This window comes from Cherax quadricarinatus, chromosome 57 (genome assembly GCF_038502225.1).
Source record: "Cherax quadricarinatus isolate ZL_2023a chromosome 57, ASM3850222v1, whole genome shotgun sequence".
NCBI classification, from domain to species: Eukaryota; Metazoa; Arthropoda; class Malacostraca; order Decapoda; family Parastacidae; genus Cherax; species Cherax quadricarinatus.
In genome coordinates this window covers 20132431-20160145 of record NC_091348.1, presented here as the reverse complement: position 1 = coordinate 20160145, position 27715 = coordinate 20132431, and the positions used below count along the sequence as shown (strand labels likewise).

The 27715-nt window shown below is 38.7% G+C and overlaps 1 protein-coding gene across 4 annotated transcripts in view; it reads left to right on the top strand.

Annotated features, from left to right (window-relative positions):
- The window catches only part of LOC128693553 (uncharacterized), a 45944-nt gene extending 18229 nt beyond the window's left edge, over positions 1-27715 (top strand). For all 4 annotated transcript variants that reach the window (XM_053783313.2, XM_053783314.2, XM_070097397.1 and 1 more), the window contains 6 exons: positions 13733-13784; positions 18898-18956; positions 19304-19460; positions 19737-19914; positions 24030-24186; positions 25485-27715. In XM_053783313.2, coding sequence (XP_053639288.1) covers positions 13733-13784; positions 18898-18956; positions 19304-19460; positions 19737-19914; positions 24030-24186; positions 25485-25645 — 764 coding nt within the window. In that variant the 3' untranslated portion in view covers positions 25646-27715. The remainder of the gene's footprint in view (positions 1-13732; positions 13785-18897; positions 18957-19303; positions 19461-19736; positions 19915-24029; positions 24187-25484) is intronic.

Sequence of the window (27715 nt, the reverse complement as noted above, 5' to 3'; positions counted from 1 at the left end):
TGAAGAGCTCTCTTTTAAAATTTATGTTGTTACTGCTTAGCTGTATTTTCTTAATACAGTATGGTATGTCTTTGCCTTATCTCCAACTCTTCTCTGGAGCAGAGTTTGAGGCAGAGGTGGTGGTGACACTGTTTTTGCTGCCTGTCTGGCTCCTGCTGCAGTTCTCCTTTTTTACTCTGCAAGTTCCTCGTCTGCTATTGATTCAGGAGCCCTCAGCTACAGTGGTGGGAAAGTTGGGCAGTGATGATGCCATGATTACTGGTCCCCTTTGTTCATTTAGCATTAGTTTTTTTTTTTATCTTAGTTATTAAGTACTGTGGTTTAGTAAAGTTGGAATATATAATTACAAATGTATCGATTATTTCCTAGGTAGTAGGTTGGTAGACAGCAACTGTCCTGCCAAGTGAGTGTAAAACAGAAACGTGTAATTGTCTTACAAGATAAAGTTGCTGGTGTTTCTTTTCTGTCTCATAAATATGCAAGATTTTAGGTATGTCTTGCTACTCCTATTTACACTTAGGTCACACTACACATGCATGTTCACCCAAAGGTGCAGGGAGGCAAAAACCAAGTGTGCTAGGGAATGGAAGAAGTATAGAAGGCAAAGGACCCAGGAGAATAAGGAGAGCAGTCATAGAGCCAGAAATGAATATGCACAGGTAAGAAAGGAGGCCCAGTGACAATATGAAAATGACATAGCAGCGAAAGCCAAATCTGACCCGACGCTGTTATACAGCCACATCAGGAGGAAAACAACAGTCAAGGACCAGGTAATCAGGGTAAGGAAGGAAGGAAGGAAGGAGGAGAGACAACAAGAAATGACTGCGAAGTATGTGAGGAACTCAATGTGAGATTCAAAGACGTGTTCACAGACGTGACAGAAGGGACTCCAGAAAGGTGGAGAGGTTGGGTACACCATCAAGTGATGGAAACAATATATACAATCGAGGAAGAAGTGAAGAGGCTGCTGAGTGAGCTAGATACTTCAAAGGTGATGGGGCCGGATAACATTCCATGGGTCCTGAGAGAGGGAACGAGCAGAGGCGCTGTGTGTACCCCTAACAACATTCAACACGTCTATTGATACAGGGAGATTACCTGAGGTATGGAAAACAGCAAATGTAGTCCCAAATTTAAAAAAAAAAACAGATATGAAGCACTAAACTACAGACCAGTGTCACTGACATATATAGTATGCAAAGTCAAGGGGAAGATTATCATGAGAAGTGGTGGAACACCTAGAAAGGAATGAGCTCCTCAACAACAGCCAACACGGTTTCAGGGGTGGGAAATCCTGTGTCACAAATCTAATGGAGTTCTGTGACAGGGTGACAGCAGTAAGACAAGAGAGAGGGGTGGGTAGATTGCATTTTCTTGAACTGTAAGAAGGCGTTTGACACAGTTCCACGCAAGAGATGAGTGCAAAAACTGGAGGACCAGGCAGGGATAACAGGGAAGGCACTACGATGGATCAGGGAATGCTTGTCGGGAAGACAGCAGCAAGTCATGGTACATGGTGAGGTGTCAGAGTGGGCACCTGTGAAGAGTGGGGTTCCACAGGGGTCAGTCCAAGGATCGGTGCGGTTTCTGGTATTTGTGAACGACATGACGGGAGGAATAGACTCAGAGGTGTCCCTGTTTGCAGATGTGAAGTTAATGAGAAGAATTCAATCGGACGAGGACCAGGCAGAGCTACGAAGGGATCTGGACAGGCTGCAGGCCTGGTCCAGCAATTGACTCCTGGTGTTTATTCCCACCAAGTGCAAAGTCATGAAGATTGGGGAAGGGCAAAGAAGACTGCAGACGGAGTACAGTCTAGGGGGCCAGAGACTACAAACCTCACTCAAGGAAAAAGATCTTGGGGTGAGTATAACACCAGGCACATCTCCTGAGGCGCACATCAACCAAATAACTGCTGCAGCATATGGGCGCCCAGCAAACCCAAGAACAGCATTCCGACATCTTAATAAGGAATCGTTCAGGACTCTGTACGCTATGTACATTCGGCCCATATTGGAGTATGCGGCACCAGTTTGGAACCCACACCTAGCCAAGCACATAAAGAAACTAGAGAAAGTGTAAAGGTTTGCAACAAGACTAGTCCCAGAGCTAAGGGGTACATCCTATGAGGAGAGGTTAAAGGAAATCAACCTGACGACACTGGAGGACAGGAGAGGTAGGGGGGACACAGTAACTACATATAAAATACTGAGAGGAATTGACAAGGTGGACAGAATGTTCCGGAGATGGGACACGGCGACAGAGGGACACAGTTGAAAGTTGAAGACTCAGATGAATCACAGAGGTGTTAGGAAGTATTTCTTCGGTCAGAGTAGCTAGGAAGTGGAATAGTTTGGGAAGCGATGTAGTGGAAGCAGGATCCATTCACAGCTTTAAGAAGAGGTATGATAAAGCTCATGGTGCAGGGAGAGTGACCCAGTAGTGGCCAGCGAAGAGGCAGAGCCAGGAGCTATGATTCGACCCCTGGAACCACAACTACGTGAATACACACTCCTTGGGGGGTTCTTCTCTTTTCTTAAAAGTTCTTGTTCCTGTTTATTTCCTCTTATCTCCATGGGGACGTGGAACAGAATTCTTCCTCCGTAAGCCATGCATGTTGTAAGAGGCGACTAACATGCCAGGATCAAGGGGCTAGTGACTCCTTTATACATTGCTAAAGTTTAAAGGAAACTTTCATTTTTCCTTTTTGGGCCACCCTGCTTCAGTGGGATATAGTTGGTTTGTTGAAAGAAGAGTAGTATTGATTATTTCATAGGCTAGTTTTTAAGGGAGAATTCTTGAAGTTAGTGTAAGTGAAAAAACATTTCACTAAATTGCTGTAGGAAAGTGTGCATAACATGCAGTCTCTTTTTTTGCATTAAGGTTGTCATAAATCTTAAAATAGGGGGGGGGGGATGAGGAGGGCTGGTCATGTTCTTGGTACATACTTGTATTGCAGTAAAGGTAATGGTTTTCAAGACTGTTTATACTTGATAATTTTGTGCTGATTGTTGGTACAAGGACTGTAGTATTAATAGTTTTAGGAAGGCAGTGCACCAGGGCTACTGTTACGACTTAATCTTCGCCGTAACAATAGGGGCACAAATAACTCCATTTTTTTTTTGTTAGTTTTATTTTATTACCAATCATTTAGTTTCATTGGTATTTGGTTAGTGAATTAAAATAACCACAAGCAATTATAAATGAAATACTATACAGCAAGAAACCCAATCTTACGTTCAAATTCTCATTAACAGAGTATGATACAATAATTTCAATTAATAATCTACTAATCTCACCATTTAACTCTTTTAGAAAGGTCTGAGGTAACGAAATAGTTATCTTTCATAAGTGACATGAATTACCAGACTTCAGGAAACTAATGGCAAAGGCAAGACAATAGACTTGGTTTAAAGTTTAAGTTTAAGCCAGGAGCTTTGGGTTGAAGACCCGTACCGAGTCAGAGCTAGGAGCTGACTGACTCACTCAACTACTCCATAGTATGACTTCAGCTCGGCCAGAAGGCGACGCGTGGCGTCAATTCTAGAACCACCAATTGGTCACTACAGTAGTGGTTACACATTCGTAATACCTAACCTAATAATAATATACATAATATATACTTATAATAATCATGGGGAAAGATATAATATAATATAATACAATGAGAGTACTTTTGATGATTCATACTGTACCCGATAATAATATATAGTCGAACCTGCTTTATCTAGCTAGTAATAAAGTGGTTCGCGATATATTATTACGGAACTTATTTTAACCAGGCCTTTTATTTTTGTATATAATGGAGTGAAGTAGGGGTGCGTAACACCTCCCCCCCTCGCGACTGACTGTCGCCATTGACTTGTACTCTCGGTGGTGGGTAGCATCTGTCATAGTAGCAGAGGTTGTAACAGACAGCAGTCTTACATCTTCAGCTTTCTCCACAACATAGATGGTCATAAAAGTACCGACTCATACTGTTAAAATAAAGGTATATTAATAAAGATTCAAGGCCTAGAGAGGGCATCAGCAATGAGATTGTTTTCCTTTTATATGGGAAATAGTAATAGAGAAGGGTTGAATTCTCAAAGCCCAACGAAGTATTCTGGCATTCTTTGATTTCATAGTATTTATGAAGGTCAAAGGATTGTGATCGGAGTACACCGATATCTGATGGGGAGAAGATCCTAAATATACATCAAAATTCTCTAGGCATACAACGAGAGCTAAGGCTTCTTTTTCTATAGTTGAATAATGAATTTGGTGTTTCTTTAACTTAGAAGAAAAATAAGAAACAGGTTGTAATAGGTCAGAATTTGGAGCCTTCTGTAACAATGCGGCTCCCAAAGCATACGCACTGGCATCTATTTGTAAGTGGAATGGTTTATTAAAATCAGGACTTAGCAATACTGGGGAAGAGGATAGTAATCTTTTTAAACGATTAAAAGCAATTTCACAGTCCTGGGTCCATGAAAACTTTGTTTTTGGACTTGTTAATTCAGTTAGGGGAAAAGCTACCTGTGCAAAATTCGGACAGAACCGACGGTAGTAACCGGCAACTCCTAAAAATCTTGATACGCTTTTCCTATCCTTAGGGGTAGGAAATTCTAAGAGGGCCTTTACTTTGGCGTTCAAAGGAGCGACTTCACCTTGTCCAATCCGAAATCCTAAGTATTTAATTTTCGTCTGGCCAAACTCACACTTGGACAAATTCACTGTAAAATTATGTTTACTTAAGGCGTCAAACAAGGCTTTAAGCTGTCTAAGGTGTTGGGACCAACTGTTGCTGTATACGACTAAGTCGTCTAAGTAAGCTTCTACTCCGTCCAATCCGCCCGTAAGTATGTTCATAATACGCTGGAACGTAGAGGCCGCGTTACAGAAGCCGAAGGGCATAACGCAATACTTGTATAGGCCACCAGGTATCGTAAAAGCCGATATCTCTTGAGCTCTTGGTGACAACGGGACTTGGTAATACCCTCTTAACAAGTCCAATTTACTGATATACTTAGCTCTGGAGACCTTGTCTATTAAGTCGTCAATTCTGGGTATTGGAAACCCATCAGGTACTGTTACAGCATTGACTTTTCTAAAATCCGTGCACATACGGGAGGTCCCGTCTGGTTTGGGGACTAGAATGCACGGGGATGCCCAAGGACTGTTACTTGGTTTTATCAACCCGTGTGAGAGTAAGAAGTTCACCTCTGCCTCTAGCTCACCTTGTTTCTTGGGACTCACTCTGTAGGGAGATTGCTTGATTGGAGTAGGTTCTCTGAGAGTAACATCGTGCACACCCAACGTACACGGTTTTGGGACGTCGTTGAATAGGTGGAGATTTGCCTTAATCAGGGATTTTATTTCGTGTCCTTTGTCCACTTCCAGATTTATCAGTAGAGAATTTAAATTCTTTAAGGCTGTCGAATTGTTCAGAAGAACCGGTACTCCTATCATTTCATCCGAACTTGCTGGAACCCGTTCTTGGTTCAGAGGCGTTATAGTAGAAACTGGAGAAACGATTCCTGAATAGGGTTTAAGTTGGTTAACGTGATACGTCCGTTGTGAGTTCCTCTTCTTCGGCGTCCTTACCAAGTAGTTCACGTCACTTAGGCGCTTCACGATTTCTAAAGGACCTTCAAATTTGGGCTGTAGAGCATGTCCCTGATGAAATCGTTGAACCAGAACTTGATCTTTTGGTTCAAATGAACGAAGTTTAGTTCGACGATCATATTCCTCCTTCATCTTACTCTGTGCTTGTCGTAAGTTTTCGGCGGCCAATTCTCTAGCTAGGCTCAGGCGTTCTTTCATTAAGGTAGGAGAGCTCCTAAAAGTCGGCGTTTCTTCCCCGGTCCAAGCTTCTTTGAGAACCTGTACTGGTCCTCTAATTTGATGCCCATATATTAACTCAAATGGCAAAAACTTCAAGTTGTCTTGTTCGCTTTCTCTTAGGGCAAACAAGAGTAGTGGAATACCTTCATCCCAATCTTTGGAATACTGCAAACAATAGGACCTCATCATAATCTTCAAAGTTTGATGGAACCTTTCCACCACGCCTTGTGATTGGGGTCGATAGGCCGTCGCGTAAACCGTCTTGACCCCTAACTGAGCCAAGGCTTCACGGAAAAATTTTGAAGTAAAATTCGACCCTTGATCCGATTGAACTTCTCTTGGAAATCCGAAGTGAGAGAAGAACTTAATCAATGCTCTCACTATTAGGCGAGCATTAATCCTCCTGAGAGGAACTGCTTCCGGGTACCTGGTGACGGTGTCCATGATAGTGAACAGGAACTGGTTGCCCTGCCGAGTCTTGGGTAGCGGGCCGACACAGTCGATCACCAGACGTGAAAAGGGTTCGCCTCTTACTTGTATAGGGTTCAACGGCGCAGGTGGTGGATTATGTGCAGGTTTGCCTACTAGTTGACACATGGAACAGCTTCTTACATACCGTTCCACTTCTTCCTTCATTTTTGGCCATGTGAAGTGCTTAGCAATTTTTCTAAAAGTCTTCTTTTGTCCCAGATGTCCACCTTGAGGACTGTCATGAGCAAACTTACATGCTAAATTTCTAAACGGGGTAGGCAAGACCACTAGATGATCACTTTTAAGAGATCCTAGTTTCTTTTTCAGTAAGTCCTTCTCCCAATAGTAAGAGCTGTCACTTTTAAGGGCTTCTTCTCCCGACACAGCAAGCTTCCTGATGTCACTTAAGGAGGGGTCTATTTGGAGTTCTCTTACTAGATCCTCCTTCGAGAATAAATCTATTTCGGAAACCACCGACTTAGGAACTGGTATCGGTTCCGGGTGGACTGTTGGCTCGAAACTCGAGCTTTCGTTGAATATGTCTCCTACTCCTACGTCGACGTCGTCCATGACTTCCTCCGATACCAACGGAGAACGCGACTGTTTGGTCATTGCCCGGGTTACTACGCTCAGAGGAAAGAGGGTAGGTTCCGTTCGTCGGGCTTCGATGACGTAATTTTCCTCGGTTGGATTTTCCATAACTATGGGCTCTTTCCATATTCCTTCTTCCGCTAAGTCGTTCCCAATCAATAGGTCTACGTCTTTTATGGGGAAGTTAGTTGGAGACACTCCGATTGACGTCCAGCCTGTAAAAATAGGAGTTTCGACATATAACTTGTACAGGGGTACTCGCGTAGTGGAGCCACCATAAGCTTCCAACAGAGCGTCGAAACCCGTATATGATCCGGCGGGGAATGATAACAGTCCTTCTCTTAACAATGTTAAGTAGGACCCCGTATCCCTAAAGGAATTTACTTGCAACAACTGGCTATCGGTAATTCCTACTTTGCTTTTGGAAAAGTAAGGACTCATAGCTCTTGACAAGTTTGACGATGATACCCATATTCTGCTTAGTCAACTAGGAGGATCTGTTCCTTTTCCTTGGGACAGAGCGTCTACTCTTGGCTCGGACTTCCTTGGATGAGTCGTAGAGGATATGATTTGTGTGGGCAATCTATAGGATGGACTCCTTCCCTGGTCCCTATCACGCTTAAAGCATTGTGATTTGAAATGTCCCAGCTTCGAACAGTACGAACATTTAATTTTTTCCCATGACCTATCTGGTCTATAGGATGGGCTCGATTGAATTTGGTGTTTTACTTCGGGTTTACTTGTTACACGGGAGTGAACGGGTTGGGTAGGTCGCTTACCGAAAGGCTTCGCAGGTTCGGGTCTCGTTGCTGGTTTGATAACCTGGCTGCTTTCAGATTGTACCAACCTCTGGGAAATCTCAAAGTTGTCTGCCAGCGCGGCAGTCTCTAACAACGTCGTTTGCGGATGGCCAACAAGATACTGGCGAACTCCCTCTGGAAAATTTGCATACAAATCTTCTAGTAACATTAATTGTGATAGATCTTTTAAAGTCATGACCCGAGAAGCTCGACACCAATGTTCAAACGCCACTGCTTTCCCTCGGGCAAAATCTAAATAAGTTTGTCCTGTTTGCCGTTTCATGGAACGAAAAGCTATTTGGTAACTAATAGGGAGCATGTCATATGCTTCTAAAATAGTTCTCTTTACTACGTCGTACTGGACATAAAACTCATATGGTAAGGAGGCGACACAAGACTGCGCCTTTCCATATAGAGACGTGTGCAGCAATGTGGCCCATTTGTCTTTGGGCCAGCCCATTGAACGTGCCTGATTCTCAAAAATTTCAAAGAATTCATCTAAGTCTGTTTCGTTAAACTTAGGTACCATCAGAGCTGCTTTATGCAAGTCAAACCCGGTTACAGTGCTCTTCACGTCTCTTTCTTCCGGAACTCCCTTCTGCTTTGTTTCAAAACGAAACCTTTCACGCCTAAATTCTTCCTCGTTTAGATGTCTTCTAGCTTCGATTTGAGAGTTTTGTAATAGTAATATGCGTTCTATTCTCTCTAGTTGTTCGGACGTGAAATTCCCAAGAGGTAATGACACCGAGGGGAATTCGGGCGTCTTCTCCGGAAGTATTTTGGGACGAGCACCAGTCCTAAAATTATCCCCGTCATTTGACTGAGGGTTCGTTCCAACCACCGATACATACTCCGGGGAAATGAACGGGGGAGAGCTTTGAGACTGGACTGAGTAGTAAGGCCTTGTAAACCCTGGCTCAACTTCATTATTTAAGGCAGTTCCCGTCCGTGGGATTTCTACTTCCTCGAACTGAGAAATAAAACTATCTTCCGAATCTAATTCTGGCATTGCTTGGGATTTCGGAAATAATCTATCCTTAATTAGGGACCTAAGAGTCTCTGCGCTATGGTATCTATTATAAGGTATATCTAACTGTCTAGCTATTTGCCAACACGTCTGTAATTTTAAAGTGTCAAGAGTAGCCTCTGTTAATTCATCTAATAATGACTTAATTTCTGGATCCATTTTCTTAATTCTCGCAAGGGAGCTTAATTTTAATGCAAAACAAATATGTACTTCAGGGTAAGTAGCTCCCGGACAGACAACCCATTTGTTACGACTTAATCTTCACCGTAACAATAGGGGCACAAATAACTCCATATTTTTTTTTTTTGTTAGTTTTATTTTATTACCAATCATTTAGCTTCATTGGTATTTGGTTAGTGAATTAAAATAACCACAAGCAATTATAAATGAAATACTATACAGCAAGAAACCCAATCTTACGTTCAAATTCTCATTAACAGAGTATGATACAATAATTTCAATTAATAATCTACTAATCTCACCATTTAACTCTTTTAGAAAGGTCTAGGGTAACGAAATAGTTATCTTTCATAAGTGACATGAATTACCAGACTTCAGGAAACTAATGGCAAAGGCAAGACAATAGACTTGGTTTAAATTTTTAGTTTAAGCTAGGAGCTTTGGGTTGAAGACCCATACCGAGTCAGAGCTAGGAGCTGACTGACTCACTCAGCTACTCCATAGTATGACTTCAGCTCGGCCAGAAGGCGACACGTGGCGTCAATTCTAGAACCACCAATTGGTCACTACAGTAGTGGTTACACATTCGTAATACCTAACCTAATAATAATATAATATAATTATAATAATCATGCGGAAAGATATAATATAATACAATATAATACAATGAGAGTACTTATGATGATTTATACTGTACCCGATAATAATATATAGTCGAACCTGCTTTATCTAGCTAGTAATAAAGTGGTTCGCGATATATTATTACAGAACTTATTTTAACCAGGCCTTTTATTTTTGTATATAATGGAGTGAAGTAGGGGCGCGTAACACATAGTAACTAGCTACAATACTTTGGTTCAGCCTAACCAAAATAGACAAGGATTAACAACCCTGTGCAGTACCCTTAAAGTGAAATGCTTTGATCCAGGTGATCCTGTAGTGTCAAAGAATGACTTATCCTACCCTTCCTTGGATTGAACCTGAATGCCTCCCATTCCCCAGGCCCCACATGACCCCTACAGGTTTAGTGCTCCCCCTGATTAAAATAAAGCTAGTGCAGTAGTACTGAGGGGTAATTAAACTCCTCAAAACTGAAAAAAAAAAATTGAATTTAGAGTTTGTCATATTGCTAGTGTTCTGAATCTTTACAGAAACTCAGTGCAAATAAAATGAGCCAAAAATATGGAATAGCTTTCATTGGGTTGACTAAGGCAATGTTTCCTAATAAAATGTTAGTGTTTCACAAGTGTCTTGTATTGGTAAGCATGTACAGTGGACCCCCGGTTCACGATATTAATCCGTTCCTGAGAGCTCATCGTAAACCAAAATTATCGGAAAGCGAATCAGTTTTCCCCATAAGAAATGATGGAAATCAAATTAATCTGTGCAAGACACCCAAAAGTATGAAAAAAAAAACTTTTACCACATGAAATATTAAGTTTAATGCAATATAATAATTACATTAACAATAGAATAATCACAATAGAATAATTGACACTTAGCTTTAATGATCTGGTGGTGATTGATGGAATGGGAGGAGGGGAGAGTGCCGAAGTTTTTAATGTTTAGAAGGGGAATCCCCCTCCATTAGGACTTGAGGTAGCAAGTCCTTTTCCGGGGTTACTTCCCTTCTTTTAATGCCACTAGGACCAGCTTAAGTCACTGGACTTCTGTCGCACAACATATCTGTCCATAGGGGCCTGTACCTCTCGTACCTTTATGACTTTCCTAAAGTGGTTCACAACATTGTCAGTGTACAGGTTGCCAACACGGCTTGCAGTAGCTGTGTCAAGGTGATTTTCATCAAAAAATGTTTGCACTTCAAGCCACTTTGCACACATTTCCTTAATTTCAATAGTCATTAGCACCCTTGGTCTTGATGGGTTAGCACTAGCTTTCTTGGGGCCCATGGTGACTTATTTTGCAGAAATAAGCACCAAAAACAGTGATAATATGGATAATATAGAATGTACCGAATGTATCCTTAGATGCGCGCACACTGACTGGCTTGTAAACACTGGACACTTCTCATACGAATTGTATCGCATACCAGGTTTTGTAACGGGAACCGAGGCAAATTTTTTGCGATAAAATGCTTACAAGGTTTGTGTAACCATAATACAGATATTGACAAGGTAGTGAGTAAAGACCCTTTTAAAGGATTAGGTCCAGATTGAGGGACATTAAAGCTAAACGTTAGAATGAACCAAGTACTGTACAGTTGACTTGGGTTAACACACATTCTGTTGACACCTTTGGACTAACACTTATAAAATTGCAGCATATTTTCAGTAAACTCGCTGTATTAATGTTTAAACAGTTGGGTACATGTAGGGAGGAAAATGTGGAAAGTGTTGGGTTCTTTCTTGCCCATCACATAGTGAGCCTACAAGAGACCTTTGTCTTATTTAGGAGGCCTCCATAATTTACACACGTCCTCACCTCAGCACTTTCAGATGCATTCCATACCATACTGTTGGTGAATTGATTTGTCTCTATATCATCCTTCATCTCTGGACAGTGACCATGGCACCCAAGAGAAATGTGGAGTAACCCTGTAAGTGCAAAGAAGCATAAACATGAAAGTCTTGGTGTTGTGAAGAAAATTAAGATCCTAGATAAGCTTAAGTGGTGCATGCGTGGAGGAGACTGCACAAGCCTGTGGTCGGATTGAGGAATTAATTTGCGTAATTAGAAAGAACGAGGCAAACATACAAGTTTGTACAATGAATAATCCATCGAGTAGCTAGATTGCTAGTGCATTTTGCTCACAGATTGAGGTCTGTGGGTCAGTCCCCAGTACGGGTGGAAACATTGGGATGTGTTGCCTTAAAACAACTGCTGTCCCTGTTCACTTATTCGTAAAATAGGTACCTGGATGTTAGTCAGCTGGTGTGGGTTGCATCCTGGGGACAAAATTAACATAATTTGCCAGAAATGCTGTTCATAACAAGGGGACTTTTTGTGCAGATATCCCTTGCTTAACCCTTAAACTGTCCAAACGTAGATCTACGCTCACTTGCATAGCGCTCCGACCCTGATTTTCCCCATTTGGAAGCATGTAAAAAAAAAAAAAATAGTAGATCTACGTTCGGAGCCTGCTGCACGTCAACGTACATCTACGTTTGGACAGTTTAAGGGTTAACGACTGCTCAGACGTACGACTAGCTCTCCAGCTAGTGTACTGTATGTGTATTTTAATTTTTAGCGTTTTTAATGCCTAGTTCTATTATTATATACTAAAAATGTTAAGTGGTGCAAAGGTGACATTAAAACAATATCTAAAGGTGGTTGATGCAAACCCACTACCAGTACAGTATGCCTGAAATATATGTAAGGGGTGACTTTTCATTTAACGACCAATTTGCTTGCTGACCTACCCTTAGGAACGGAATTCGGTTGTCGAGTGAGGAGTACCTGTATTGTAGCATGTCACTGATACCAGGTAGGTCTGTTTGCAATGTACATGTACTTGTGGAAATAATAATAATAATAATTATTATTATTATTATTATTATGATTGATTATTTATTATGATTATTATTATTTATTATGATTATTATGATTATTTATTATGATTATTATTATTATTAAATCAGTGGGAAAGTTATTGAGTGGATTGAAGACAACACCAAGACAGGTGCACCACTTTATTTCATCTTCAGGAATAAAAAAAAAAATATATTTTAAAACCCTGTGTGAAGAAGGCGGCCCGAAGAGTGCTTGTTTAGATAGGCCGGTTCCTCAAGTTCAAATTGTGTAGTCAATTGCATAATAAATTTTGTGGAATGCTGCTGCTGATCACGGCTGCAGGGAATTACAGGATATTATTTCTGAGGATGGCTGAGCCATTGCAAGTGGCTAGCCTAGTAAGGCTACACTATCCCTGACATACATCAGCAATTACTTTAAAATAAGAAATATTTATGTAGCCTATGTTGCTATACATATTGTATTAACTATAATAAATCAATGCATTAAACTACAATTGCATTATAACTATTAAAGTTTACAGACTTAAAAAAAATTGGTTTGCCTTTTTTTTGGGGGAGGGGGGGGGGAGATTGAAGGACCTTAACCATATTTTTCCCGTATATTCTTCAGTTCATTATGCACAATTTCTTGATTAAATACCGTTTTCAAGAACGTAGCTACTGTTAAGTCGGTCAACTGCATATAAATGTTATAGGAACTTCTTTAGCCATATACTGGCTATTTTCTACAAGATTTGGTTTATAAAGTATTACATTAAAATTGTCACAAGACAGATATCAGTACTCGCATTACTTCCATTCAAACCTGTTTACCATTTCTTGAGCGTTGTTTACCACTGTCTCCTCTATTTACTGTTTCTAGACAAGGGATGTGTTATCTTAGTCTGAAGCTAGTGTAATCCTTATTGACTTGTGATTTGTTTGACTGTTTCTGGGGCTTCCTTATCAAGACCAGGACTTTACCCCCCACAGACCTCGTTTTTGCATGGAAGCTCGTATATTTGTTTTGTAAATGTTATTGTGGATACCTTAGTTTGTGATAAGGATTCTTGACTGTGGAAGGAACCTTTGTTGGGGGTAGTTAGTAAATGTGCAACAATGGGTTCCATAATTATGGTGACCTGGTGATTTTAATACGGAAAGTAAACTAATACATAGGAAACTGGAAGATTACCACCAGATGTCCTCCAAGGTAGCCCCTGTATGAGGACTTAAGATATACTTAGTGAAGATATAAATGGGGAATGGTTTATCGGCCAAATCTGTGGTTGTTCTCCATCATAATGTAAAGTTTCCCCATGCAAGCTTGAAAAACTAGTAAAGCTTAATTCTTACCTCAACAGGTGCGACCGTGGTTTCATGGCGCGTAAATAACCAGGAACAACTTTTTGTGAGGTGAGTCCATTTAAGCCACTAGACTTGCATGTCACACAGTACAGGCTCCAGTAAGTTTTGTGGGAAGTGCCTCTAATAATGGCACAAATTATCCTCTGTTCACTATGCATTTTTGTTCTGAAACCTTGTGTGCAGTATAGATTAAAAACAATTTAATGTCTATCTTGATGCTAATTATTTTAGTGCAAAAGTTGCTATGTCAGTGATGTACTTATGATTACTGTGTAGCACTCAAGTATCAAGGGCTCATCATTTACTTAAACAAATATCACTATCCCAGTAGGACCTTTATGCTAGTACATATTGCATGGGAAGTTCTTTGTTTGAATGGTTCATAAAACCTAAGTTGCTTATGTTGAGGACTGCAGCACCGGAGGATCCACATGGGCCTAATGTTTCTTTTGGAAAATAATATTTTTAATTAATGTTTATCATCCCCCTAATGGAATACTCAAGGCCATGTTTTCTAATCATATGCAAGCAAGTTTTAGAGCATGAGGAAAGGATATATTTATATTAGGTGCAGTATCTATATACTTATAACTTGTAAAAGCTGAAATGTACATAAATTTCTTTTGAATGAAATAATATTGATGTCTAAAGTACGTATTCATATCTTAATTGTCTTGGATAAACTTAATGTGATAGTATGCAAATTAGAGACCAAAATAAAACTATTTACAGTATATTATAATTGTACGTATTACTGGTTAGAATATACAGGCTTTGGTGGTGCACCTGACCACACGGCTGGGTAACTTTACCTTTCCAACTTTAAACTCCAGCTCCGGGAGAGCATAACGAATGCTGTGAATGCTCTCATGTTCTGCCTGAAATGGCCCACAAAAATGATGTAAAAAAGTGGTCTGGTTGCATTCTGAGGCAGTGAACCTGATCGGGTGTTGTCAACGATGCCAGACTGCAAAATGTTTTTGCCGTGCATTGGGGGTGGGTTGGAGGCCAGTTAGGTTGTATTTTTGAATGCACAATCTGGCAGATCTCTAGGAGTACTTGCACTCCTTATGTCTTTGAAAGATTAATATTGTCTAAGCACACTATTGATTTGCTTAAAAAATATTTTGTTAATACCAGGGGCAGTGCCAGAATTTGTACTGGGGGTAGGGGGGGGTGCTTAGGGATTGCTCTCTTATTGGAAGGGGGGGGGGAGTAGAAGACATGTTTTGAAGCAGTGGTATTACTATTTTATTTGTGGGGGCTGAGGATTTTTTTTTTTTTTTTTTTTTTTTTTTTTTTTTTTTTTAAGGACTGAAGCAATTCTCCCTTCCCCTGGTGCCACCACTGGTGAATACCATCAATGTGAATATCCAGTTTAATAACTGTAGTTTAAAGCACTCCTCTGGTAAGACAGTGATGGAGGGAATGATTAAAGTTTTTCTTTTTTGGGTCACCCTACCTTTGTGGGAATCGGTCGATGCGTTAATAATAATAAAAAAAATCCTGTTAGATTACTACTATGGGTGATTTTAAGTACTGTAATTTTTCTCATGTACTGTGACAAAGTAAGGTTAGAGAAAGAAGTTTTGATGCTAGCATTGAACTAGAAATAATGATAAAGATAATTGAATGTTTAATTTGGGTACAACATTAGTACTGTAATCTTGCTGTGTAATTGTGTGAAGCAAGATACAGTAATAGTTTTGTGGTGGTAACTGCTGCATGTACTATAATGTTTTGTTAACTATGCTCCCTCCTTTCACTTTATTGCCCGTTTCTCTTGCTCTATGGGCTCTGTAATAACATTAAACATATTTTGAGTCTTTCTGTAACTATATTTTAAGTACATGACGGAAGTGCTGATTTTCCTGGCGTCTGTACACTAAGGGAAGGAATCTGGGAGTTGACACTGCCTTGACTAGCTTCATATACTACAGCATTACTGTAACCTTTAGTCTACAGTCTTGTTATATTTTTATTTGCATATCTACTTAATGGTAGCTATCTTATATCTGAGGTATCAAGTACTATTTTGGAAAATAAAAATGCGTGAAATAGGACTGTTCTGTAGTGTTTGTTCTGGAGGTAGCTGATGCATTTGTGTTTTGTATGGTTTCATTTTCTTGCTGAAAAATCCACGACTAATTTTTAACTGGCAGGTATATGTATGTACTTGACAGTAGCCTTCCCATAAGAGGCAGTGCTTCTTAGTCTACAGCCAATAGGGATGCTTTCTAGATACCTTCAGGTTACCATTTGTTCTATTCTGAAGCCAAAATCCACAAACATGAGTACAGTAGAGCCCCTGTATCTGCAGACTCAGTTTCTGCAGTTTGTTATTCGTGGTTTGCTGTGGCACAAAAATAACACTTAGTTTTGCTTAATAATGCTCACAAACCACAAAAGTGAAGTGCTTCCCATCAGGGAAAGTGCTAATTCTCGACTTTTTGTGCATAATTTACCAATTAAAGTTTATCAGAAATATGTTATTTATTTTTTTATTAACACATCGGTCATTTCCCACCAAGGTAGGGTGGCCTGAAAAAGAAAAACTTTCGCCATTATTCACTCTCGCTGCCTTGCCAGAGGTGCACTTACACTACAGTTATAAAACTGCAACATTAACACCCCTCCTTCAGAGTGCAGGTACTGTACTTCCCATCTCCAGGACTCAAGTCTGGCCTGCCAGTTTCCCTGAATTCCTTCATAAATGTTACCCTGCTCACACTCCAACAGCACATCAAATCCTAAAAACTATTGTTCTCCATTCGCTCCTATCTGACAGGCTTATGCATGCTTGCTGGAAGTCCAAGTCCTCTCTCACACACAAAACCTTTACCCTCTCCCTCCCTCCAACCTTTCCTGGGCTGACCTCTATCTTGCCTTCCCTCCTACAGATTTATACGCTGAGTCATTCTATTTTGTTCCATCCTCTATACATGTCTCGACCACTTCAACCCCTCTTCAGCCCTCTGGATAATAGTTTTGGTAATCCCTCACCTTCTCCTAATTTCCAAACTATGAATTCTCTGCATTATATTCACACCACATGTGTCCCTCAGACACGACATCTCCACTGCCTCCAGCCTTCTCCTTGTTGCAACATTCACCAACCATGCTTTGCACCCATATAAGAGCATCATTATAACTATATTCTCATACATTTCCCTCTTTGCTTCCATGGACAAAGTTTTTGTCTCCACAGACTCCTCAGTGCACCACTTGCCTTTTTCTCTGTCAGTTCTGTGATTCGCCTCATCTTTCATAGATCCATCTGTTCACACGTCCACTCCTAAATGTCTGAATACATTCACCTCCATACTCTCCCACCAATCTGATATCCAATCTTTTGTTGCCTAATTTTTTCTGTTATCCTCATCACCTTACTCTTTCCTACACATACAATGTATTCACTTTCAATTTTCTTCTTTTACATACCCTACCAAACTCATCCACCAATCTCTGCAACTTCTCTTCAGAATCTCCCAAAAGCAGTGTCATCAGCAAAGAGCAGCTGTGACAACTCCCACTTTGTGTTAGATTCTTAATCTTTAACCCCACACCTCTTGCCAACACATGAGCATTTAGTTCTCTTACAACCCCATCTATAAATACGTATATTGAACAACCATGGTGACATTACTTACATACAGAAGTATGTATGTAAACAAAAAAATGACATGTATATAGGGTTTGCTACTATGTGGTTTCAGGCATTCATGGTAAGTCTTGGAATGTATCCCATGTGGATGTAGGGAGACCTCTGAATGTACTTATTCTACTTCTACTGCATTGTACAGAAAAAATGTACTGTATAAACTGTTCAGTACTCATTAACCCTTTCAGGGTCCGTGCTGTAGATCTACGGCTTTACGTTCAGGGTCCAAACCGTAGATCTACGTCATGAGCTCAGCTCACTCTGATAAGCTGTGAGTGGTAAATTTGGGCCTAGATATGAGAGAATACATCTGTGGTATGTGTGCACCACATAAAACAAATCCTGCAGCACACAGTGCATGAGAGAAAAAAAACTGAGACCGTGATTTTCGATTAAAAACAGTGACTTCGCAGTGTTTTTTCGTATGTTTTTTATAGTTGTATTTGTGATTTCTTGGTCTCTTTTGATAGAATGGAAGACATATTAGAGAGATAAAGATGGTTTTGATTGGTTTTAGCACTGGAAATGTTAAATTTTTGCCGATGTTCAAGAGTAAACAAACGACCTGACACGTCTAATACACGCCAGCTGGTGGGTCTAATATACATTCACAAATGTGGTGATGATATTTATACAATTATTACAATATTGCATAACAGTAAATCTTCTATATTTTGGTTTGAATAAAAATTCATTGTGAATAAAAAATCAAAATGGAATTCATTTGTAAAGCCTCAAAACGTAACTAATGAACAGAGGAAATGTTAGTATAGTGCCAGGAATACCTACATTGTTTATACTGGACCCTATTTTGAACTTTGTGTTAAATTGGCTAAATTACTTTATTTTGTAGTTGAAACAGTTGACTTGGCGATTTCTTGTGTTCAATCAATAGAATAGAAGTAATACTAGTGAAATAGCTAAGAATTCGGTCGACTGGAATAATGTAATTGGCCTAAAATGGGAGTCAGTCGGCAAAATCACCGATTCGTAAATATCACTGACACATCAAAATTCGTGAGCATAATTTCGTCAATTTTCCATCAAATTTCGTACTTTTTGTTTTATTACCTTCAGAAAAAGATTCTCTACCATTTCATAAGAAAAAATAACAAAAATTTTTTTTGAAAATTCTTGGACCCTGATGCGCACTTTGAAATTTGGCCTCTGGACCCTGAAAAGGTTAACATTGTAGACAGTTTCGTACAGAGGCAAGATTATGTGTAAGCGAGAAATATTAATTGGGATGATCAGGCACTGAGAACTTTTTCTTGCATAACTCCTTAGGAGTTATGCCAGTGTCTCTTAAGAGTTTGGTATCCGTGCCTCCTTTAGTCTCAGTCCTTATGATTGTGATATTGTCATACTTGAATGTGAATTTTGATATTTATCGTTCCATTTATGGCTTGATATGCAAGAGCTTGTGAATTTCTTATAAGAACAGGTGCTTAACAATAACAGAACCCCATCTATTTAATTTTTTAAATTCTCTGTTTTCAGCAAACAGGCAATATTTGATGGAAAACGAGCAATCCGTGGAGGAATTCCAATCGTTTTTCGTAAGTATGCTTCCTGCAGAATTAACTTTAGTACAGTATCTTGAATAGATATATATCCAATAAGCATTTTCCTTTCTTGTCTAGTCCTCTGTCTCTCTGTCTGTGTCTCTGTCTGTCTGTCTGTCTGTCTCTGTCTCTCTCTCCTTGCTTATTTTTTCTCAGACAACACTCTTTCAGCTTCACCTTTTCCAGTTTTACATCTTCCCAAAACGGTTGGGAAGAATGTCTATCAATTAGCCTATGATAGTCCTTCCAATCTGTGATAATGACCATCCAGTTTACAACCTCAGATTTCTTATTGCTTAAATATACTATTTTAAGTGGTTTGATATGCTTTACTCTTATAGCCCAGTTTGGACCTTGGAGCACTGGCCCACAGCATGGATTTGCTCGCATTTGTCGTTGGGAGTTAAAAAAGCCTCCAGAACGTTTACCTACTGGAGATGTAGAGGCTATGTTCCAATTGCTGGATAATGAATTCACTCGCTCCATGTGGAATTATCCGTAGGTTTTTATTGTTAAACGAACATGTTTTTCTGTATGTATTTGGATTATATCAGTGGCTGGTATTTTAATTTACAAAAGGGGTAATGTTTATTGTAGAGTGTTTAATATTTATAAATACTGTTCTGTACAAACTGCTTGAAGATTAATATTAGTTTCTTTGATATTGTTTTATAATGAATCAACCTTGAGTGAAGTTCCATTTATTTAAGTTACGCTTATAAATTATTTTTGCCATAAAAACAAGGCATTACAATACTCTTCATCCCACAACAGCTTCAGCTTAACGTATCGCCTTATTCTACGAGAAAAGGAACTTCACTTCAACATATCTGTTTACAATCCAGGAGCAGAGACCCATTCCTTCACTCTTCTTCTCCATACATATTTCAAGGTTCCTGATGTACGACGTTGCCAGATTACTGGCATGAGGGGGTGCACATATATAGATAAGGTTCGTTATTCTGCATATTAGTTTTTTTCTTCATTTTTTCAGTCGCATCATTACCTTGTAAATAAAAATCTGCATTACCATTTACATTAGAGACACTGAGCTTTGTAAAGTCTTTCAACTGTTTCCTAATTATGTTGTCAGAATATTCTTGACATTTTCATCTATTTGTTAACCCTTTTAGGGTTTCCGACGTACCAGTACGGCTTACGCACCAGGGTTATTGACGTACTAGAATGCCTAAATTCTAGCACCTTCAAATCTAGTGAGAGAAAGCTGGTAGGCCTACATATAAAAGAATGGGTCTATGTGGTCATTGTGCACATTAAAAAAATCCTGCAGCACACTGTGCATAATGAGAAAAAAAATTTGAACGCGTTGTTGGTTTAAAACAGCGACTTTGCAGTGTATTTTCGTATGGTATTTATGGTTGTATTCTAGTTTACCTGGTCTCATTTTATAGAATGGAAGACATATTACAGAAATTGAGATGATTTTGGTTAGTTTCATAATGAAAAGTACCTTGAAATTGAGCTAAAATTAGTAGAAATGTTCGATTTTTACCAAAGTTCAAAAGTAAACAAATCGTGTGAAGCATTCAATACACGTCATCTAGTGAGTCTGATATTCTTCCACAAGTGTACTGACATTATTTATACCATTTCTACACTAATGCAGTAGTCTGCATAACAGTAAATCTTCTATTTTTTTGTGAGAATAAAAATTCAAAGTGGAAAGCAAAAGAGATGTAAGAGGGGCCTGGGGACATGACTAATAACACAGAAAATGTTATTTTAGTGCCAGGAATGTCTGTCTTGCTTATTCTGAACCCTGTTTGGAAACTGGCATCTTCTGAAATTTGTGTGAAATTGGCAAAATTGCCAATTACTGACCACTTTATTGGATACTTGAAATCGGTGAATGGGTGGTTTCTTGTACTCATTCAATAGAAAAAATGCAGTTCTAACGAAACGGATATGATTTTTGCCGACTAGTACACCGAAATTGGACGAAAATAGGGCTCAAAGTGGGCGAAATCGCCAGTGAATGAACATCGCCAAGACAGCTACCTTCGCGAGAGCATAACTCCTTAAGTTTTCCATCAAATTTCATACTTTTGGTATTATTATGATCGGGAAAACATTCTCTTATCATTTCATGAGAGAGAGAAAATGTTTTTTCTGAAAAATTTTCGACCCTGAGAATGAGTTTAGGAGAGGGCCTCTCAACCCTGAAAGGGTTAATCTGAGCATAAATTGCTGGATAAATTTTTTTTTTTAACGTGTTGGCCATTTCCCACCAAGGCAGGGTGACCCAAAAAGAAAGAAAAAAAAAAAAACTTTCATCATTCAACACTTTCACCATCACTCATACATAATCACTGTCTTTGCAGAGGCACTCAGATATGACGGTTTAGATGTCCCTCCAAACTGTCAATATCCCAAACCCCTCCTTTAAAGTGCAGGCACCGTACTTCCCATTTCCAGGACTCAGGTCTGGCTTACTTCCCAGAAAATCCCTTGAAAAATTTCATATTCTTGAAATGTGCTGTTAAAAATTAGTGATATTTAGCCAGTCAAATTTTTGAGTTTGTAGTTTTTTGCTAGTTTGAGATTCTAAAGGGCAGTCTGAGAAAATCATCCATTGTATACTATACTTCATTAGTAATAAATCAGACTTTAGGAGGGAGGGTTAATTTTTTGTTTTTACTTGTATTGCAGAAAAATGTCTGATTACCCCTTTCAACATTTTAATAAGCATGTAGGTAACATAAATGTTAACACTGCAATAGCAATTTTGACATAATACTGTAAGATATCTAGTAAGGCAATTCAGAACTTCATTGGTTAAAAATACGAAGAGATTCAGGGAAACTGGTTAGCTTGATTTGAGTCCTGGAGGTGGGAAGTGGTGTCTGCATTCTGAAGTATGGAGGGGCATCTGAACTGTAGTATTGACACACCTCTGGCAAGACTGGAGTGAGTGATGGCTAAAGTGTTTCTTCTTTTTCCTGTCCCCTACTTTGGTGGGATATGGCCGGTGTTAAATTTTTTTTAAGACAATATTTAACTAATACAAGGTAAAGTAGAAACAAGATGAAAGATAGAGACTTTAAGAGCGCATCTGTGGGTGTCGACAGATTTTGCAGAGAATGAGGTTTGACAAGAAATGAGATTAGGAAACGAATGGAGCCATGTGAAAGTGAGAAATGAAGAACAAGGCAGTAGAGGCATTGAAAATAAATTTCACTGATGCCTTACCTATTTTGAGTTTATTGGCATGAAGGGTAAGCTTGAGTTCTCAGTCTTGCATCTTAGTATATGTTGGGGCAAAGTTGGGAATGAGTTAAAATATGTATTGGTGCTTGTCATCCTTCCACAGCCTTGTTCTCATTTGAACACAGTTGGGTTTGTTAATGTACCCTTCTTAACCCTTAAACTGTCCAAACAGATCTACGTTCACATGCGTAGTGCTTCAAAAATATCTACGTTTTTTTTACATATTTTCAAATATAACAAAAAAAAGTAGATCAAAGTTTTTTTTACACGTTTTCAAATGTAAAAAAAAAAAAGCTACGTTTTTTTTACATTCAAATGTTGAAAAAACATAGATCTGCGTTTGAACAGTTTAAGGATTAACAATTTGTAATTTATAGATAGTGAAAAATTTCATTTGCATCATTCATCATAAACAATAAATAAAGCTTAAAGGTTTATTAATTGAGGAGATTTATGTTGTGATGTTGCTGGCAGTCATGTTTATAAAGTCGGTGTGTTTCATGTACTTCCAAAGTGAAATGTATAAAATGATTGATCTATATATAGTATATACAGTAATATAAATCCTGCATAATAATTCAGTGCTCTAAAAAAAAAAAAAATTTCATATGTATATTCACGCCTTGTTCAACTTTGTGGGTCATTTCAAAGGGAAAGACTTCCTTTAACCTTTTGAGGGTTTCAGCCGTACTAGTACGGCTTACGACCCAGGGTTTTTGACGTACTAGTATGCCTAAATTCTAGCGCCCTCAAATCTACTGGGAGAAAGCTGGTAGGCCTTCATATGAAAGAATGGGTCTGTGGTCAGTGTGCACAGTCTAAAAAAAATCCTGCAGCACAGTGCATAATGAGAAAAAAAAAACTTCGACCGTTTTTTTCTTGGAATAAAACAGCAACTTTGCAGTGTATTTTCGTATGGTATTTATTGTTGTATTCTAGTTTTCTTGGTCTCATTTTATAGAATGGAAGACATATTACAGAAATTGAGATGATTTTGACTGGTTTCACAATAAAAAGTACCTTGAAATTGAGCTCAAAATAGCAGAAATGTTCGATTTTTACCAAATTTCAAAAGTAAACAAATCATGCCAAGCGTCCAATACACGTCTACTGGCGAGTCTAATACATGTATTCTTTCACAAGTGCGCCAATATTATTTATACCATTTTTTACACTAATGCAGTAGTCTGCATAACAGTAAATCTTCTATTTTTGTGAGAATAAAAATTCAAAGTGGAAAGCAAAAGAATATAAGAGAGGCCTTGAGAAGTGACTAATGACCAGAGGAAATGTCATTTTAGTGCCAGGAATGTCTGTCTTGTTTATTCTGAACCCTATTTGGAAATTGGCATCTTTTGAAATTTGTGTGAAATTGGCAAAATTGCTAAATTCTGACCACTGTACTGGATAGTTGAAATTGATAAATGGGTGGTTTCTTGCACCCATTCGATAGAAAAAATGGAGTTCAAGCGAAATATTCATGTTTTTTGTCGACTAATACAGTGGAATTGGCTGAAAATGGGGCTCAAAGTGGGCAAAATCGCCGATGCGTAAACATTGCCGAGACCGCTAACTTTGCGAGAGCATAATTCCGTAAGTTTTCCATCAAATTTCAAACTTTTGGTGTCATTATGATCGGGAAAAGATTCTCTATCTTTTCACGAGAAAATAATTTTTTTTTTTTAAATTTGGCCGACCCTGAGAACGAGTCTCGGAGAGGGCCTGTCGACCCTCAAAGGGTTAAAAGGGTAATTTTAATTTTTTTTTTGCCATGTTGTGTGTTCTTGCCATGTGATTCATGGTACTGTTCGGAGTACTGCAACTCTATATTTTCACCAGACCCGAGAAGGAGCACTTTACCAGGAGCACCGTGATGTGGTAACCATTAATGAATGGACAGATCGTATCTACCAGAATACCCCCCTTGAACACATAATTACCAATGTTGTAAGTGGCCGCAAGATGAGAATGCAGAAATACAATCTTGTTGATACTGGTAAGTATTCAGGGTTGGATATCTTAATTGTTGAAAAATTCGGAAATTTGGTTTTAAGAACCACAATGTATATTTCATTTCCTTTACTTTTCCTTGCAACAATCTAGCATTTCACATTGAATCCACTGTTCAGTTTTCAATAGATAATCAAAGGTATTTCACTCCAACACTGGCTCTCCCACAGTGTTTGGGTAACCCCCAGAAAAGGTAGTGTTCACCATCACTTATTCAGTAGCTGTGTTGTCAAAAGTGTGCAGACATAAGTAAATAGCCAAACCCACAAATTTACAGAGGTTCCTGATTTGCAGAATTTAATTATTAACAGTTTTTTGCTCTTGTGCAGCCTGTGAATGTATGAAATTATCCATAGATTTTAAAAGGAAAATAAATTTTTATGTATTCAAGTAACATAGCAAAATTTGAGTAGTGACCAGATGCATTAGTTACTGACCCCCCTTGTACCCCTCTCATTCTCCCAGTTCTCTCTCTCTGATTTGGTAGATATAGCACTACATGGAATTAGAGAACATTTTTTTTTTTCTAAAAAGCATCTGCTTACAACTCTTTCCATATGGTGACATGAAATTTTATGAAAATGGTTAGCCAGTCTTGAGTCCTAGAGGTGGTAAGCACAAGGAGAAGGCTGGAAGCCGTGGAGATGTCTTGTCTGAGGGCAATGTGGGGTGCGAATGTAATGCAGAGAATCTCTAGCTTGGAAATTAGGAGGTGTGGGGTTACTAAGTTATTCAGAGGGCTGAGGAAGGGTTGTTGAGGTAGTTTGGACATTTAGAGGATGGAACAAAATGATGATTTGGAGAGTGTATACATCTGTAGTGGAAGGAAGGTGGGGTAGGGGTCAGCCTAGGAAAGGTTGGAGGGAGGGGGTAGAGGAGGAACGTGTACTTCCAGCATGTGTGTGAGAGCGTGTTAGAAGCGAGTGGAGATTAATGGTTATGACAATGTACTGCTGGAGTGTGAGCAGGATAGCATTTATGAAGGGATTCAGGGAAACCAGCAAGCTGAACTTGAGTCCTGGAGGTGGGATATACAGTTCATGCACTCTGAAGGAGGGGGGTTGATGTTGCAGTTTAACTGTAGTGTAGGTGTGCCTCTGGCAAGACTGATGGAGTGAATGCTGATGAAAGTTTCCTCTTTTTTTGGGTCACTCTGCCATGGTGGGAAATGGTTGATGTGTTAAAAATAACCTTGGTGGGAGATGGTTAGTGTGTTAATTAAAAAGATTGTAATAATAATTTAGGTAAGGGTTAGAATTAAATGATAGTCTATATTTTTTTCAGTGGTGTGGAATCCTTGGATTGAAAAAGCCAAAGAGATCCCAGACTTTGGGGAAGAGGAATTTCCCAACCTGGTGTGTGTCGAGGCAGGTCATGTGTCTGCTCCAGTCATCCTTCCACCTGGAACTGTGTTTGAGGCCAGTCAAATCCTGCAAGTCATGTAGAATGTTACGGCATCGTTCACTAATAATAGTATGACTCACAGGCAGAAGGCTAGAGAGTATGTGACAATTCTTCCGTGTTTTAATTCTTAGACTACCATTCAAGCTTTGTGTTTGAAGGATATTGAAGTCTAATATCATGATATATTATGCTTGTGAGTTTTATTATTATACTTATAGCTTAGTAATATGTTCGTTTGCGTTCATCTGTCCATGAACTGTGAATGGACAAGAGAGGTCCAAAGTTGAGATTCTATGAGAGTCCATTTAAACTATGGTATCCTTTAGGTAAATTGATATTGGCATATGTCAGTATGACTGCAACCTGCAAATGTAGAGAGAAGCATTTTGAATTCCATCCATTTAATTGCATGGTAATTTTTTGTCTAGATAAGGAAAAGAAAATTAGTGCCTAATGATGAATTGGATTTTAATATACATTTTCAGGTTGTGAAAGGCGTTATTAACAATTCATGTGGCATTTGCTTCTGAATGGCCACATGTTGATGTGGATCTGTTCTTAAGATTTGTTCTTTGTGTTGTCATTTGTTATATGATCATATTTGTTTTTCTTTTGATGTTTATGTATGTGAGCAGTGTAGTGGCTGTAGTACATGCAGTCAAATAAGAAATTTCTCTAAATCATCTGTTCATTTAATGTTGTCCCAGAATGGAATGAATATATAGATATATATCATGGTGCTATGAGTGTTGTGTGATGGGGAGACTTTTCATAGCAGTTCCAGAATCCCTCTGGCAGTAATGCAGTCATTATAGAAAAAAAATTGCAATATAAAGTAAGCAAACATGTGTATATTGCTGAAGTTAACAAACCATTGAATACAGAAAGCTAATCCCTTTAGATAATTAAATATTTGATCTCAAGTGTAGCATTAAGAAGATAAGCACAGGAGTAAGGTTGTATCCAAAAATGTAACTAATAACTGGGCAATTATTAGCATTTATCATGGTTGTCATGAGTTTCACAGATTTTTGTGCCCCAGCCAAAGTTTCAAAAAACAAGGTGAAGACAGGGTGACTATTTCTTAATGGTGTTTGTATTTTGTAGTTGTAGTATACTTGCTACTAACCTAGTTATTGATACTGTAGTCAGGAAATGCTTTTGCATTCTGTAATGGTGCATAATTTGAGTGCTAAAGGGTTGCTAACTTTATGGAATAGATGATTTGTAGTTGACCTTCTTGAGCTTTCTAATATTGTTGATGACCCAGGCTTGGGTAGCATGTGGCTTTACTACTCCAGTTTTAAGAGATGTTAGAAAAAAAATATTTTTAGTGTTTACGTTAATTTTTTTTTATATACAAATAAATATTAGCCGGCCATTGGACAGCTATGATTTTTTATAGTTAATGTTATATTGTGTAAGATAGCGTTCCAGTCTCTTATGAGATGCATCTTCATTCTACGAATTTAATAAGGATGCATGTCAAGTTAACTTTTTTTTTTTTTTTTTAAATTGCAGTTGTAATATTTTTTTACCATTGCCTGGCATACATGTATATGAAAGTATAAGGTAGACTTTCTAAAGCTTGTTTTTGCACACCACAGGAAATCAGACAACTATTAGAGTATCTGAACTAGGAATTTTAGCAAAATTATTTTGCAATGTACAAGTTTTAGAGCATTCATATTTCTGTGGCAGTGTATAGATAGGGAGAATTGGATCTCGTCTTTAATGCCGGGCAGAGTTTAAAGGGCTACTGGTCATTATTACTGTGGCTAGTTATTTATCTGATGCCCTGAAGTGGTAAACTCTGAGGATTCTGTCCTTGCCAATGATAGTCTTCATAAGTTGTTTTAAAAAACATCATGACCCAATGGTATTGTAATTTGTTGTACTGCATTCCGAATTTGCATTTCTTTTAGATGTCTTATCTTGGTATATGAATTACTTTAAAGCCCCCTCTCTTTCATAGTCTATAGTTTAATATTTAATTCATATCTTTATTTTATATGGTCATATATCATGTATTGATGAATTTCATGCCATGACATTTAAAAATGTTTCTATAGTGGAAATTTAAACTTCAAAATATAGTCATTAAAAGGTAA